Genomic DNA, 14,176 nt, shown 5'->3' on the forward strand with positions numbered 1-14,176 from the left:
TTCAAAACTCCTTAGAACCCTTTAAGAGTTAAAGAGACTTCGCTTTCCAGCAGATCCCACACAGGTCACATCCTCTGCGATATTGCGGATTTGACAAGAGGTGGGGTAAACTCTCCAGAACAACAGTAACAAAACAAAGAAACAAAATGATCCTAGGTCTTTGCGAGCTGCAGGCACGTTTGGAAGGGCAGGGTTCCCTCAGGAGAGATGCCCATGGGAACGCTGAGGTGTAGCACCGCCCCAAAGCTAGATGCCTGCGGCAGGAGGCGGAGCCGAGTCCGGGGCTTCCAGGTGGAGCCAGGATTCCCAAAGGGAGTCTGAAGCAGAAGCCAGCGGCACCCCTGGCTTCCAACAGAAGGGTCTGCAGATTCTCTCTGGAGGAAATCATTCCCGGTTTAGACCCTGTGGGAGTCTCAAAGTTTAAGGTCAAGGAACTAGTTCAAAAAAAATATCAGCAAGCGCGTAAGTAGGCAGTCAGCTCGATGATATCCATCGGAAATGAATACACAGTAACAAGGGCAGAAAGCAGACTTGGGCCTCTCCACCCCCCCCCAAGGGGAGTGGGTGCCGGGCTGCCTGATTCCGAGGTACAGCGGCTGCCTGTGAAGTGCTTAAAGGTCAGGGCAGAAGCACAGAGAATGAGCAACAGCAGACTGTCAGGAATGAGCAGCTCTGGAAATAAGCCAGATGGAACTTACAAAAGTGAAAAAAATACGGTCATTGAAATAAAAAAACAAAACAAACAAGATGGGGGTTTGCTTTTACAAAGATGCTGTCCGTTACTGTGATGAATGTTCTTTATATCCTGATACATTTTTCATTGTCCGAGAGAAAATTTTCACTGAACTGATTAAAAATAAATTCAAAAGTTGGGCAAAATTTTTTAAAAAAGAAAGAAAACATCACTGAAAGGGCTGAATGGCGTACTAGACAGAGCAGAAGAAAGGCTACCGAACTGAAAAATATACACAAAGAAATCAGTGAGAATGAGACAATGTCGTAAAGAATGTCACCTACCCGGAATTGGCTAGAACTTGAAACCTCTTTCAGTTCCTGAAGGATTCGTAGGATCTTTGAATATTAAAAAGATACGTCTTCTTTACTAATGAGAAGAGTAAAGTACAGAACTTTGGTGAGAAATGTTTGCTTTTACTTACTTTTGCCATTGTAATTATGTATTTTTGTGTGATCTCATTTGGCTGTTTTTCTGACGTTTGCCTTTGCTGTCATAGTTAATTAGTGGCAAAAAGACGGAAAATATAAAAGGGAAGTTCAGGAGAATCTGAAACTATAAAACTGTATTTTCTTAAAGGTCAAGGAAATGATAAACACAAAATAGGGGATAATGATTATGTTGTCAAGCGGCCCCAGGAGCAGGAGCTGGGTGAGGGAAGAATACAGAAATGCGTGCACGTGGCTGGTTGTGATTTTAAATCTTGGCTTGGACAGTGGGCTCGTTTGTTTATCTTATGTTTTGTAGTTACATGCAATTCCTACATGTGTGTAATGATTACATTTAATAAGAGAGCAAAACCACTGAGAGGAAAAGAGTGTGCCAGTGGCCTTATAATACATCTGTCATAGTATGGAATCACACGCTATCAGAGATGTCCCAGAAAGGAGGTCAAGTGACACACATATTCATTCAGTGGCTTTTACTGGAGCGCTCTCGCTGGTGTTTCGGTTACATCCGGGGCGTAAGAGACCACCCCTGCCCCCATGGAGCTCACAGTTTTAGTTGGGCAGTGGGGGAGGGGCAGAAAATAAACACAGATGTAATAAGTAAATTGTGTGGTATGTTAGGAAGTCGTAAGTGCTTTTGGGGAAAAAAACTAGAGCAGAGTAAAGGAGTGAAAGAATTGTAGAGGAGAGGCAGGCTGGGGCCAGGCCACAGGATTAAATAGGGTGGATAAGAAGCTATTGAGAAGCTGAGGTGTTAGCTCAGCTTGAAGGCAAAGGAGGAAATGGGCGATTGTATGTATAGAAAGAGAGCTTTGCACGAGAAAGGGGGAGAGAGAGATGCTGAGAGTGACTTCAAGGATGGCGTTGTATCAGCCGAGGTGGGGGAAGCTACGGGGAAGTAAGCGTGTAGGGCTCAGCGTTGGATGTGCCGGCTTAGAGGTGGATGTTAGGTTGCCAAGTGAAGACGTCAGAGGAGCAGTTGAACATACTTGCCTAGAGGTCAAGGAAGCAGTCTGGAGAAAGTCAAAATGCATGTCTGTGGTAGCATCAATACTAATCCAGTGCTTTTTTGTACCAAACAGTGCCCGAAAAATCTGAAAGGATTAAGAAGTGAGTTTCATGGAAATGAACACAATAGAAATGAGTAGGAATACTCTGAACAAAAAAAACAACCTAAAAAATGGAGTTAGAAAACATTTCTGGTTAGAATTTTGGGGGAGTCTTTCAAAAATATATAAATGTAGCAGAATTCAATCATCCTTGATGTATTTACCATTTTGAGATGACAGTCAATTTTATGAGGATTCTGAGGATTTCTACATTACCTCTCATGTTATTTTCTATTATCTTTTTTGTTTGTGGGCTCCAACGATAATGGAGCACACTTTCAAACGCGTAAGTAAATGAAGCCAATTGTGTAGGAAATTATGCAACATAGAGAATTCCAAAAAAACTATCCACATGTGGATTTTTATTGGCCCTGCTCATGTTTTAGGATGAAATGATTATAACTTTGCCAAACTGCTTAGCACAATTGTAAAGGCTGGGGCATGCTGCTGGAATGATTTACAGAGAAACTGAACTGATTACATGGTGTTTTATTTGCATTACATTAAATCCAGAGCACTTCTTAGAGCTTGCTGAAATCCAGCTGTGGAGCCAAGATACATTGAATGACATCAGTTGCATGTGGTCACTGTCTAAGAGCTAAAAAAGGATGCTGGAAGGCCTCTGGTTCTTTATTTTATTAGCAGAGAAAACTGAGAGAGGTTATGTGCCTAAAGTCACCAGTGACAGAACTGGGTCGAGAACCTACCTTGTCTGACACCCACGCCCATGTGCCTGATGAAGCCGCACACCGCTGATTCCATTGTCACAAACACTTAAAATGTGCTTCATTTTTTTTTTCCCATATCTCTTTGCAGGGTTTCTTCCGGAGAACAATCAGATTGAAGCTTATTTATGATAGGTGTGATCTGAACTGTCGGATCCACAAAAAAAGTAGAAATAAATGCCAGTACTGCCGGTTTCAGAAATGCCTTGCCGTGGGGATGTCTCACAACGGTAAGTGACGCGTGGTGCCATGTCCTTAATTATTTTCATGATTGCTGCCAGGTCGGTAGACACCAGGGCCATTGCTGAAAAGGTGTACGGTGTTTCCACAGATTGCCCGGTTTCAGAATCTTGCGTGCCGATAAAACCACTTCTCAAGTTAGGTCAGGGCTTTTCAGCTTTAAATGCAAATCCTTCTCATTAATAGCATTAAAAGCAAAAGTGCACTAGGTGCCTTGGTCGTTTCTGCTGCAAATGTAAGAAGGTTCTGCAGATTTCTAGATATAGAACTTAACTGACATGTCAGCATTTAGATAGATGTACTTTTTTTTCTCTTTACTGTGCAAAAATGAGCAGAACACTGTCCTTAACTTTGTAGAGCCTGCAATTTGTGGATTAAGTATTTTGAAGTTCCACTTCAATGTCCACAGTAGCATGAGAGAGCAAAACGTTTCTACTTTTTAAACCTGTATCTAGAGTCAAGCTTATGATTTGAAGTATCGACTTAAAGACAGGAATATAGAAGACCTGAGAAGACCCGTGTTTTCATGAACTGTAGGACTAACTCAGTAAAGTCCTGGGCGATAGCCCCGTCTGAAGAAACAGTTCTTGATGGCCATTTGGCTCTCACTGGTTGACTGGCTCACAAAACAAATTTTGGATGTAACTTGGTAGTAGTATGGTTGTCAAGTATTAGTCAATTCTTTCAAAAATCATTATGGGCTCAAGAGACAGAAAATTGCCAAAATAATCAAATTAAATCCCAAGTCTCCTATCATCATATACCCTATTTTTTCTTTCTTTTTCCTTTTCCTCTCTTAAAACTGATCTGGCAAGAAGGTAATATTTGAAGTCAGTCTTCAACTACAGGGACTCCAAAGCATCTGTGAAAATTGAGGTTTTGTTCTGTCGTGCGGATGTTTGGTTTTTACAGCAGAAATCAGGATATTTGGGGATCACTAATTGAATTGATCTCCTACCCTTTAAAAATAGTTTACAAAGTTACATTTGTATTCTTAATATAGGGTCATTTCCTCTAAGGGCGAGAATGTATTTTGAATAGATCCCTCAGCTCTACTGGACAGGATGGAAATTTGGTTCGGCTTTCCTCCACAATTGATTACATCTGCTCTGTATACAACTGCAGTCATTAATTGCAAAATAATTTGCTGGTTTAGTTCCATCAATTTCCTTTTTGTTTCACTCCTCATAAAACATAAGGGCACATTTTCAAATCAAGAATTATATTTGAGGTGATGCAATCAAGTTGCAATAAACTTATTTTATCTTTGTGAAGAAATTTTGACTTTGAGATCACTGTTGCTAAGACTGCCTAGGAAAGCTTGCCAGTTCTGCTTTTAATGCTGTTTATTTTTTGTCTTTTAAAAAAAATGATCACTTTTCGTATTGATGTAAAATGTATTTCCTGTTGCTTGCACATAATTCATGTAAAATTTATCTCCTATTGCTCATTGGTTATAGACATGCAATATTTAAAGTCTAACGTATATAGTATAGATGGTATAATTTTCCCTATTCAGAAAAGTCAAAGAAAGCTATCATGAACTTGATAATAAGGGCGTCTTTTGACTTCTTATGACAGTTTACTTATTCTGTTTAGAGAGTGGAGCACTGTTGATAGGCGAGTATTCAGTTGGTTCTTGCAAAGCCCCCCAAAAAAGAGGAATTAAACGTCATGGCATCAAAGACCATGTAGTTCAGCACTTACAGGACTGCAGACGTGACTAAGGAGATCCGTTTTGGGGGATCTTGATACGAGTGTGTTGCACGGAAAGTGGCCATGTGATCTGTACACAAGCGGGAAACTCAGCAGCTAGGTTGTGACTGGTTTCGCCCGTTATCCTGATGAATGAAAATCCTGCTGTCAAGATCCCCGACGTTAATCATATTTTTTAAATGTGTCCTCTTTATTTTAATAAGATAATTTAGTCTTTAAGAACTTTGAGGGAGGGTATAGCTCCAGTGGTCGAGCGCATGCATGGCATGCAGAGTCCTGGGTTCAATCCCCAGTACCTCCTCTAAAAAATACATAAACCTAGTTACCCCCACAACACACACACAAAATAAAGTTAAAGTAATTTAAAAGAAAGGAATTTTGACCAGTGAATATTTCATATTCAAGAGCTGCTTTTCATGTATGAACTAAATAATAAAAAGAAAAAGTGTAGGCTGTGCACTTAAAAAACTAATCTGAAGCAGAAAAGAATGGACCCACGTTACTTGTGCGTCATTCAGCTAGGTCTCCCCCTTCCCACTGAGTTTGCACAGAAAGTTTTCATAAATATGTGAAATATAGTTTTCATAAATATAAAATGTTAGTGGAACCTTTGCTGATTAGGATTCCTATTATATAAATAATGGATTTTTTTTATTTAAAATAAAACTGACACCCTTAAAAATAATCTCTCAGCAGCTTCATAAAATTCTGGAAAAATGGTTTCACAGATTTTTCTGGCACTCAGCATTTCTGAAGTAGTTCTCTCCTTCCTTGTAGGCAGAAGCATTAGTGTTTATTGCAAAAAAAAAAAAAAAAAAAAGGAAGGCCTAAATGGCAAATAAGTTTAAACTTCAACATGTTACTTTTTGTTTCTTTAGTCTTCTTTGTGGTGTAAGGGGAAATTACCCAAGGGTAACTCTCAGAAAACAGAACAAAGTCGAAAGTCCCGGGCTCCTCCTGCGGGGCTTCGCGATCCCGGGCAGGCTGGCCTCCTCCTCCTTTTCCCACTGCTGCCCTTTTCCACTGACATTTCAGGCAGACTGTGTGCCCTGCGGTTCCTGCAAGCCACCCTGCGATGGGCTGCCTCACGGCCTGTGCTTCTTGTGACCTGTTCTCTGCCAGGATCCTGCCTGGCACTCAAGCCCCAGCTCCCACGCCTGCTGTTCCGCACGACCCTGACTCCCCTTTCTTCCTCTGCTGTGTCTCTTACCTTTCCTGGAGCACCAGGTTCTTATAATAAAGCAAGGGAGCCATCAGACCTTTAGTACCAAGAACTAAACTACTGACAGCAGTAAAAAGGAGAAGTTATGGGAAAATTCAGGGAAACCCATCAGAAGACCAATGCAGTGTCATGAACGAGGCACAGGGAAATGGTGAGAAGAAATGGGACTGAGGGAGATGCCCACACGGTGGCCCGTGTCCGAGAGGAGCGAGGCTGTCAGAGGGGATTCGAGGCGTCCAGCTTGGGTGGTGGAGTGAATTAACCAAGAAAGGAGGGCAGGAGGAGACCGTTTGGAGGGAAATGGCAAGTTTGGTTTTACGTTGTGTTTGAGGTGCTGACGGGATGTCCAGCATCCATGTGTAAAGAAATACAGGAAGGGGTGAAAAGCAAGGCTCCAGATCCCAGGGGAGATGGGGCAGCAGGCATTGGCCCATTCTGTGAGCTGGGGAGAAGTTCGCACCGTGAATAACAGAGTCGGAGTGAAGGAAGAGGGGCCGCCAGGGAGATCTGGAAACGAGCAGTCAGAAAGACAGGACAGCCAGAACAGCAGAGGAAATTCTGAAATAAGAAGGTGGAGAGGTCAGCAGTGTTAAAGGTGGGGGAAGGCTGGGAAGGGCCCCTAGATAGGGCCGGAAGAAAAGCTTTAGGGGCTTTTAAGAGCAAAGTCTTGGTGAGTGTAAACAAAACAAAAACTAGACGGCAGTGAGTGAGGGAGTCAATAGTAAGGTGGAGAGGAAAGTATCTTCCCTCAAACAGGTGTCCAGTGAATGAATTAAATGGTGTCAAGTAAGACTTCAGAGTCAGAAGATGAGGCCGTGTTTTTGCGCCCACCTCTGCTTTGGAAAGGAGCCTCGGCAAATGTGTAACTGTCCTCCACAGATAGTTTGAAAAATGCTGCCCCTAAAAAAAGTGACTTAATGTTCCTGCTGAAGCTGCTCCTTGTTTTACTTTAGAGGAGCTAGGAAATAATAGTTATTAGATTACCAACTCCTACAAAACCTTCAAATGCACACATTTCTCCCCCCTCCGGAAAGGTGGAAAAACACAGCTTACTGGCAACAGTCGTATGAAAAGCAATAGTGTTATGTAAGTCTCATATACAGACCACAGCTTTTGCAAAATAAACGTGTTAATAGTGGAAAAACTGATCATGAGACATGGCCTTAAGTGTCTTTATATATTTTTTTTATTGGAGTATGATCAGTTTACAGTATTGTGTCAATTTCTAATGCATAGCACGATGCTGCAGTCATACATGAACATACATATATTTGTTTTCAGATTCTTTTTCACCACAAGTTACTACAAGATATTGAATATAGTTTCCTATGCTTTACAGTATAGCCTTGTTTATTTTGTATAATTGTCAAAAGCCTGATATGACTGCAAATTCACCCCTTATGTGTTAAAGATAAAAACATTTAAAATAAGAATTAACTTAATTCATCCTTCTATTTTATTGACCTGTTATTTTGAAAATCTGCTTTAACTAATCTTTGTAATAAGATTGTAAATAAGTAGCCTTTATCTTTAATACCCCCACAGGTAGGCAGGTGTTTTTAAAACATGACATGAATTGTCATTAAGAAACATCGATTGTTTTGTAGCGCTATAGCCAGATCTGAAGGGCAGGATGCGTCAATACTCCATGTGCTTAGAGTGTGTGTGTTCAGTAAATCAGTAGCAAGGATGCGGTGCTGAATCTGTCACGTGCTGGCAGAGGGCTGCCTTCAGTTCAGTAAAAGTGTATCATATCAAGGTATGCTGGGGGAGGGTGTAGCTCAAGTGGTCGAGCGCATGCTTAGCATTCACCAGGTCCTCGTTTCCATCCCCAGTATCTCCTCTAAAAATAAATAAACAAGTAAACCTAATGACCTCCCCTAAAAGAAAAGAAAAAAAATGTTTTTAAAGGCATACTGTTCTAAACGGTCACGAGAAATGAAGAAGTTTCTACCAAACCTATTTCCCGAAGGGAACGTACTGATTCTGATGTTGATGGTTTTTTAAACCAAGATACGTGAATTCTCTGTAGGCGATGGGTTATCCCAGACGTGACGCTGAATGCCAGTATTCTGGAAGTTGCTCTGTGTGACAGGTGCTAGACCTGTAGAACAGACAGAATGTGTCTTTTTTTCCCCAAGGCCTCAAAGGCTAAACAAATATTGCTTTAAAAAAAAAAAAAAACAGAGTGCATGGCGTGTTCCGCAGTCCTGTGTGTCACTGAGATGTGTGGAGTTCTATAGCTACATCTGCAGCTACAGGGGGAGCCTTTAGAGAGCTGCGTTTCCATGCCCCTCATCACTGATAAAGCAGCTAAAGACCAGGGAAGCTTTTCACTGAGCTGGAACCCCTTCGAGTGGACGCTCCCACTGCCTTCCAGAGAGACGAGAAGTTCCGCCTCGGTGGCTCGCAGAACACGTGAGCGCGTCCCTTCTGTCTTTCAGGCAGTGGGAGAAGGCGTGGGAACACAGACTTGCAGAAGGGCATGCTCAGCCTCTCTGTTGCCCCCTCTTCTTGGTTCTCCAATTCTCCACCCAGTGGGGGAAACTGATTTCAAGAATGAGTTCACTAAAACACACCACTCCCCAAATGAGTTACAGAGAGAGAGAGATACTGATAGGTAGACAGAGAGATTGGGTTTCCAGGTTTGTTCTTTACCTGTGGGGAAGCGTCTCGGTCCGTGGGGCGTGGCTGCCGTCCTGGTCTACCGCCTGCAACAGCCGTGACTGCCCCACACCGCGTTGTCCCTGAGGAGTAAAAGCTGTGTTTAAGTGTTGCTGTGGGCCGGGCACCGTGCCACACACTCTGTGCCTTATCACACGAGGTGGGCAGGTGTTTTTCCATGGGGCTCAAGAGCGAGAAAATAAAATCGACATTTTTTCCCTTCAAAAGTACATACCAATAAAAAATTGAGATTTCTGTATGTTTCAGGCAAATTCAGTCCCACCAAATGGGATCTTTTTCATCCCTTTTGTTGAACCTCTGGTGTGTAAAAATGCTGAAATCATCTGTATACTTAGTTGCACTGATAGTTCATTGAACCTAATTTGGAGCATGGGCATTTAGTGATACAGAAATGTGTTCCTAAGGTTTAGCCTTTGGGGGAATCTTCAGCTTACAAAAATTCACGCTTTATTTAGATGGTAGCACAAAGCTTTCGCTTTAATATCTCCATATTCTAGAATGATTTTTTAAAGTTATTTCCTGCAGTTTTGGTTAAGTTTTGGGAAAGCAGGACTGGCAAGTATAATAAGTAGCTATCTTTGGCTGTTTGTTTATTTTAAATTAACTTTTTTGATTACGTATTAGGAAAAAAGTGCTTTCCTATGTATGCAAACTTTTCTGTGTATTCGTAGTTTATTATCTGTGAAAACGTAACCAGAACCTAGAACAATGTCTGGCCCCCAGTAGATGGTCGGTAATTGTTCAGAGCGAAGAGACAGTCTCGTGTGCTCCGCAAAGTAACTACAGTCAGAGAGCGGCAGGTTGCTGGTGATTCCAGCCACCTGTGGTTGCTGTGATAACGGGTTTTCTCCAAGTCTTACACCAAACTTTCAGCAACTTTTAACGTGCCATAATTCTTCCTGGGTGCTTTCTCTTACCATCACTTTCCCAAACTTCCCAGTGTGCATACTGTCTCGTTTTCTGTTTCTCAGCTTGATATTTTTGAGTTTAATTCATCGGGAATTTACTGTGCACCTGCTGCGTGTGTTTGTGTTGTCACAGCCCGGAGCACAGATGAGAAAAACCTGGTGCTCGTATGGTTCTGTTCTGGTAGGGTAGCCGCACAAACCAGCACAGTGGTGTCCTGCTGGTTTGATACATGAGCTAAAATAATACGCGTGTAAATACAGGAGCTCATCATTTAGGAAGCTTTTTCTGAACTGTCCCAAACCCAGTGTGATGTCTGGCACAGTGGGGTTGTGCAGCAGGGAAAGAGAACACTGTGGGTGATGCCCAGGCTCGGCGCTGTGACGGAGAGGGCAGTGAGGGGTGAGATCACATCTGAGGGGCAGGGCCCAGGAGGGCGGGAGCAACCACTGCCCATCCCTGCGGAGCCGGACAGAAAGAGAATGGGAATGAGTGAGGAGAGACAAGATTTTTGACCCCCAAATGGCGACTGTTTAAAGATTCCCATTTGAAGAGGTCATGTGCAGAAGACGCAGTTACCAAATGATGTAGACTAATTTAATTTAAAGGAACCTTAACTGAGAGGGAAAATCTCCTCTAACCCAGAGGTCCCCTAAGCACAGAAATTGTATTAGTGGGCATTAAAGCTTATTTAGGGTCAACTGAAATGAATTTATGAATTTGAGACTCACGGGTGCAAAGCAATCTCTTCTCTAGCAAGTTCAAAATAAAATTCAGCAAATATTCGGGTGGAACTGTGTTCATGTGTTTTTATGTCTAATGGTATAAATGCTACCGTTAGCATAATACTGTATAGCAAAGAACCCTCCGCTATTCGTTGCTGTATGCAGCAGCCAGAGCCCGAGTGCCGCTGGGGATACCAGTGAATCTGACAGTGTCTGGCCTCGAGGAGCTTACAGCTTGGGGAAGGGCGCTGTCGTAAAACACACCACTGTGACAGCATCTGGCAGGTGTGATAGTAGAGCTGTGCCCAGGGTAATGTTGGCTGTGACATCCAGAAGCCCCCGTCATGGGGAAATGCAGAGAGTCCAGAGTGTGGCCCCGGAGTCGCATTGCTCAAAATCATATTTCCACGTGATCCCACAATTCCACTGTTTATCCAAAGGAAACAGAAACACTAACTGAAAAGATACCTGCTTCCCCGTGGTCATTGCAGCACTGTTTACAGCAGTCAAGACGTGGAGACAACCTGTGTCTGCTGATGGATGAAAGGACAGAGAAGTTGTGATGTGTGTGTGTATATATATATATATATAATTATTATATGTATAACATACATGTGTAATACATACATTCAGCCACAAAAAGAGAAGGAAAGCCTACTGCTTGTGGCAACATGGATGGACTTGGAGGGAGTTACATTGAGATAAGTCAGACAGAGAAAGACAAATACCATGTGATCTAAATGTGAAATCTAAAAAAAGAAAAAAACTGAACCCACAGATGCAGAGGGCAGACTGGTGGTTGCCAGAGGCGGGGGTGGGCTCGGGGGCGTGGTGACGTGAGTTTACGTGTGATGCTGCGTGTTAACTAGACTTACTGTGGTGACCGTTTCACAACATATACAAATATGGAATTGTGTATATGAAATATGAGATATATTATACACTTGAAACTAATATAATGCTACATGTCAATTATAGCTCAATTTTTTTAAGTGTAAGCTTTAAAACAATGTATGTAAACACCTCGAAAGAAGTGTGATGACTGGTCAAAAACAACGATGATGATGTTTTGCTGATAGCATTGGTGTGGAGGAAGAAAAACATATTTGAGTTGGAAGAGTTACAAACAGATAGTTTTTTCTCTCACCTAAGCTTGACAAACCTCTCTTAAATGTTCCTCTTTGCCATTTTTTTCTTTAGTTTTCTTCTTCCTCACTTCCTCACCCTGCAGGAAGTCAAATGTTAAGGAAATTGTCTTTTTGACAAACATCATTAAGTGGTAATCCTAGAGTGTCAGAGGGATGATTACGGCTTCTCTCCACTGAGTGCAGAAGTGCTGTCTGGCCTAATGATATGAAGGACAACACCGTCCATATTTCTTTATAAAAGGGACGAAACAGATCTTACAGACTCCCTAGGAGTGAGGCCTGTGTCTGTACAACTTCGAACTCTGCAAAAGTCCTGTCTTTAATTCACGAAACATCTTGCTCCTTTTAGTGCCTGACCTTATGTCAAGTGATGGGGATACAAAGATGAATAAGACATTGCCCCTGGCCTTCCAGGTTTTCTTGTAGAATGGGGTAAATAGACATGTGGAGTAAATACAGCACAGTGTGAGACTGGTATCATTGAAGTATGCACGGAGGACTGTGGGAGTTCAGGGGAATGAATCAGAAACACTGCTCAAAGAAATCAGAGAAACCCTCACAAAAAAGGTGACATTTGAATGGGGTTTTGAGGGTTGAGTAGGAGCTCACTCTCAGTTACTTCATTTGTAAGTAAATATACTTTCCTTGGTTTGCCAAACCCCTAGATTTTTTTCACCTTCCTGGTGAGATCATGCATTACTTTCTTTAAAGAAGTGAACAATTTAATTTTTACTGATACACTGAGCGATTGCTGTGAAATAAAAACATGAGCAAAGTTGTAGATAGAAACCAGAACTTGAGATTGGCAGAGGGGAGGAGGGGATCTTACGATGGGGTCTCCAGGCCTGAGGGAGAACAGTGCACATTAGGAGCAGCAGTAACTCAGTCACTGATCCTGCTGTTTCTCTTCCTCTGTAGCCATCAGGTTTGGGCGGATGCCACAGGCCGAGAAGGAGAAGCTGTTGGCAGAGATCTCCAGTGATATCGACCAACTGAACCCAGAGTCGGCAGATCTCCGGGCCCTGGCAAAACACTTGTATGACTCATACATAAAGTCCTTCCCGCTGACCAAAGCCAAGGCGAGGGCGATCTTGACAGGAAAGACAACAGATAAATCAGTTAGTTCTCTTCTACTGTCTTCATTTGGGGCGGCTGGGTGTGCTGTGGTTGTTTTCCCTTTGGATAATTGATTCACCATATTACACACACACGTGCACACATACACACACACACACACACACACCCCTAACAGCCAACAATCAGGCTGAGTCTGAAACACTGGAGAGGAAATGCTTCCAGAGAGGGTAAGTAAACATTATTTTGAATAAGGAAAAAGTCCTTCAAGTTCCCCTAATAAAAATTTTTGAGATTGGTGTAAAGAAGTACAGGTCATCTTAACCGTAACAAATGAACTGCAGCCCCCTGGTCCCACCACACTTTCAGGACCCGTGTCTTCTTGGCGCCAGAATAACTGGCCATAGCCCTTCGGGCAGCCCTCCTCTTCTCTGGGAAGGGCCTGAACCTGGATGTGCAAAGGGAATTACTCCACCCTGTTACTGTGTCATTTAGGAGAAGCCCTCGAGTTACCTCTTGGGAAGTTCTCCGTGGGGCATAAAAATACATTTCAGATACTATGTCGCCTTTCTTTCCTTGCGGCACTCTGCTGATTCTTCCTGGGACCTGGAAGCTCTGCCCTTTTACTGTGTATCTGAACTTGATCTTCTGGGCGGCTCTGAGCAGCCGGGGCTCCTGCAGGGGATTCTCAGACATCTGCAGGCTCCTTGATTCCCCAGAATGGGTTATAATGGTTATTGAGTCAGGTTTTCCAAGAAGCAGAATTCTTCCCTGACAGGAAGCGGAGAACGTAACTGGGAATTATATTAAAGCAGAATATAACGGTTCTGAATTCTAGTCCCAGCCTGCCGTCGGCTTGCACGGCGACCCACGTCAAGCGTCTGTACCGCAGTTTTCACAGGCTGGGTCCGGCTTTGAGAATAAGGTCTGAGCAGGTGCCCGGGTAGGAAGAGCCACCACACACATTCAGAAGGCACTATCCCAACCCTCGAAACCCTTTTATGTTGTCGTTTATTTTCAGATGAACTCCTGTGGGAGAGCTGTACAGTTACTGGACAGAAATGTGTAACTTTCCCCCCCACTCAGTTATGTTTTGGGGAAATTTTTCTCACCCTGTAATGTATTTTGATGACTGTCTCAAGATGTTATTTTTTTCCTTTTAGCTAAACCGTAAGAGTAGAATCAGCTAATAGGAAAAGAAGGCTCCTAGGGTTATTGCTACTTAAAAAGCCAGATGTCAAGAAGGACCGGGGTTTTCTGACTCCCAGCGCGGGGGCCGCTATCTCAGCAGCATTATACCTGTATCCAGTTGTTCACAGTTTCTTACAGTCTTGCACGTTTATTTTGTTCGAGACCCACGACAGCCTCCCAGCAGCTATTATTACTCTCTTTTTTAAATATGAGGAAACCGAAGTCCAGAGAGGTGAGACGTTCTGCCCTGAGA

At 42.9% G+C, this 14,176-nt stretch overlaps 1 protein-coding gene across 7 annotated transcripts in view; it reads left to right on the plus strand.

The window, feature by feature from the left end:
- The window catches only part of PPARG (peroxisome proliferator activated receptor gamma), a 116,863-nt gene that overhangs the window by 80,390 nt on the left and 22,297 nt on the right, over positions 1-14,176 (plus strand). For all 7 annotated transcript variants that reach the window (XM_072941879.1, XM_072941876.1, XM_072941880.1 and 4 more), the window contains 2 exons: positions 3,108-3,246; positions 12,577-12,776. In XM_072941879.1, the coding sequence (XP_072797980.1) occupies positions 3,108-3,246; positions 12,577-12,776 (339 nt within the window). The remainder of the gene's footprint in view (positions 1-3,107; positions 3,247-12,576; positions 12,777-14,176) is intronic.

This window comes from Vicugna pacos, chromosome 17 (genome assembly GCF_048564905.1).
Source record: "Vicugna pacos chromosome 17, VicPac4, whole genome shotgun sequence".
Lineage (NCBI taxonomy): Eukaryota > Metazoa > Chordata > Mammalia > Artiodactyla > Camelidae > Vicugna > Vicugna pacos.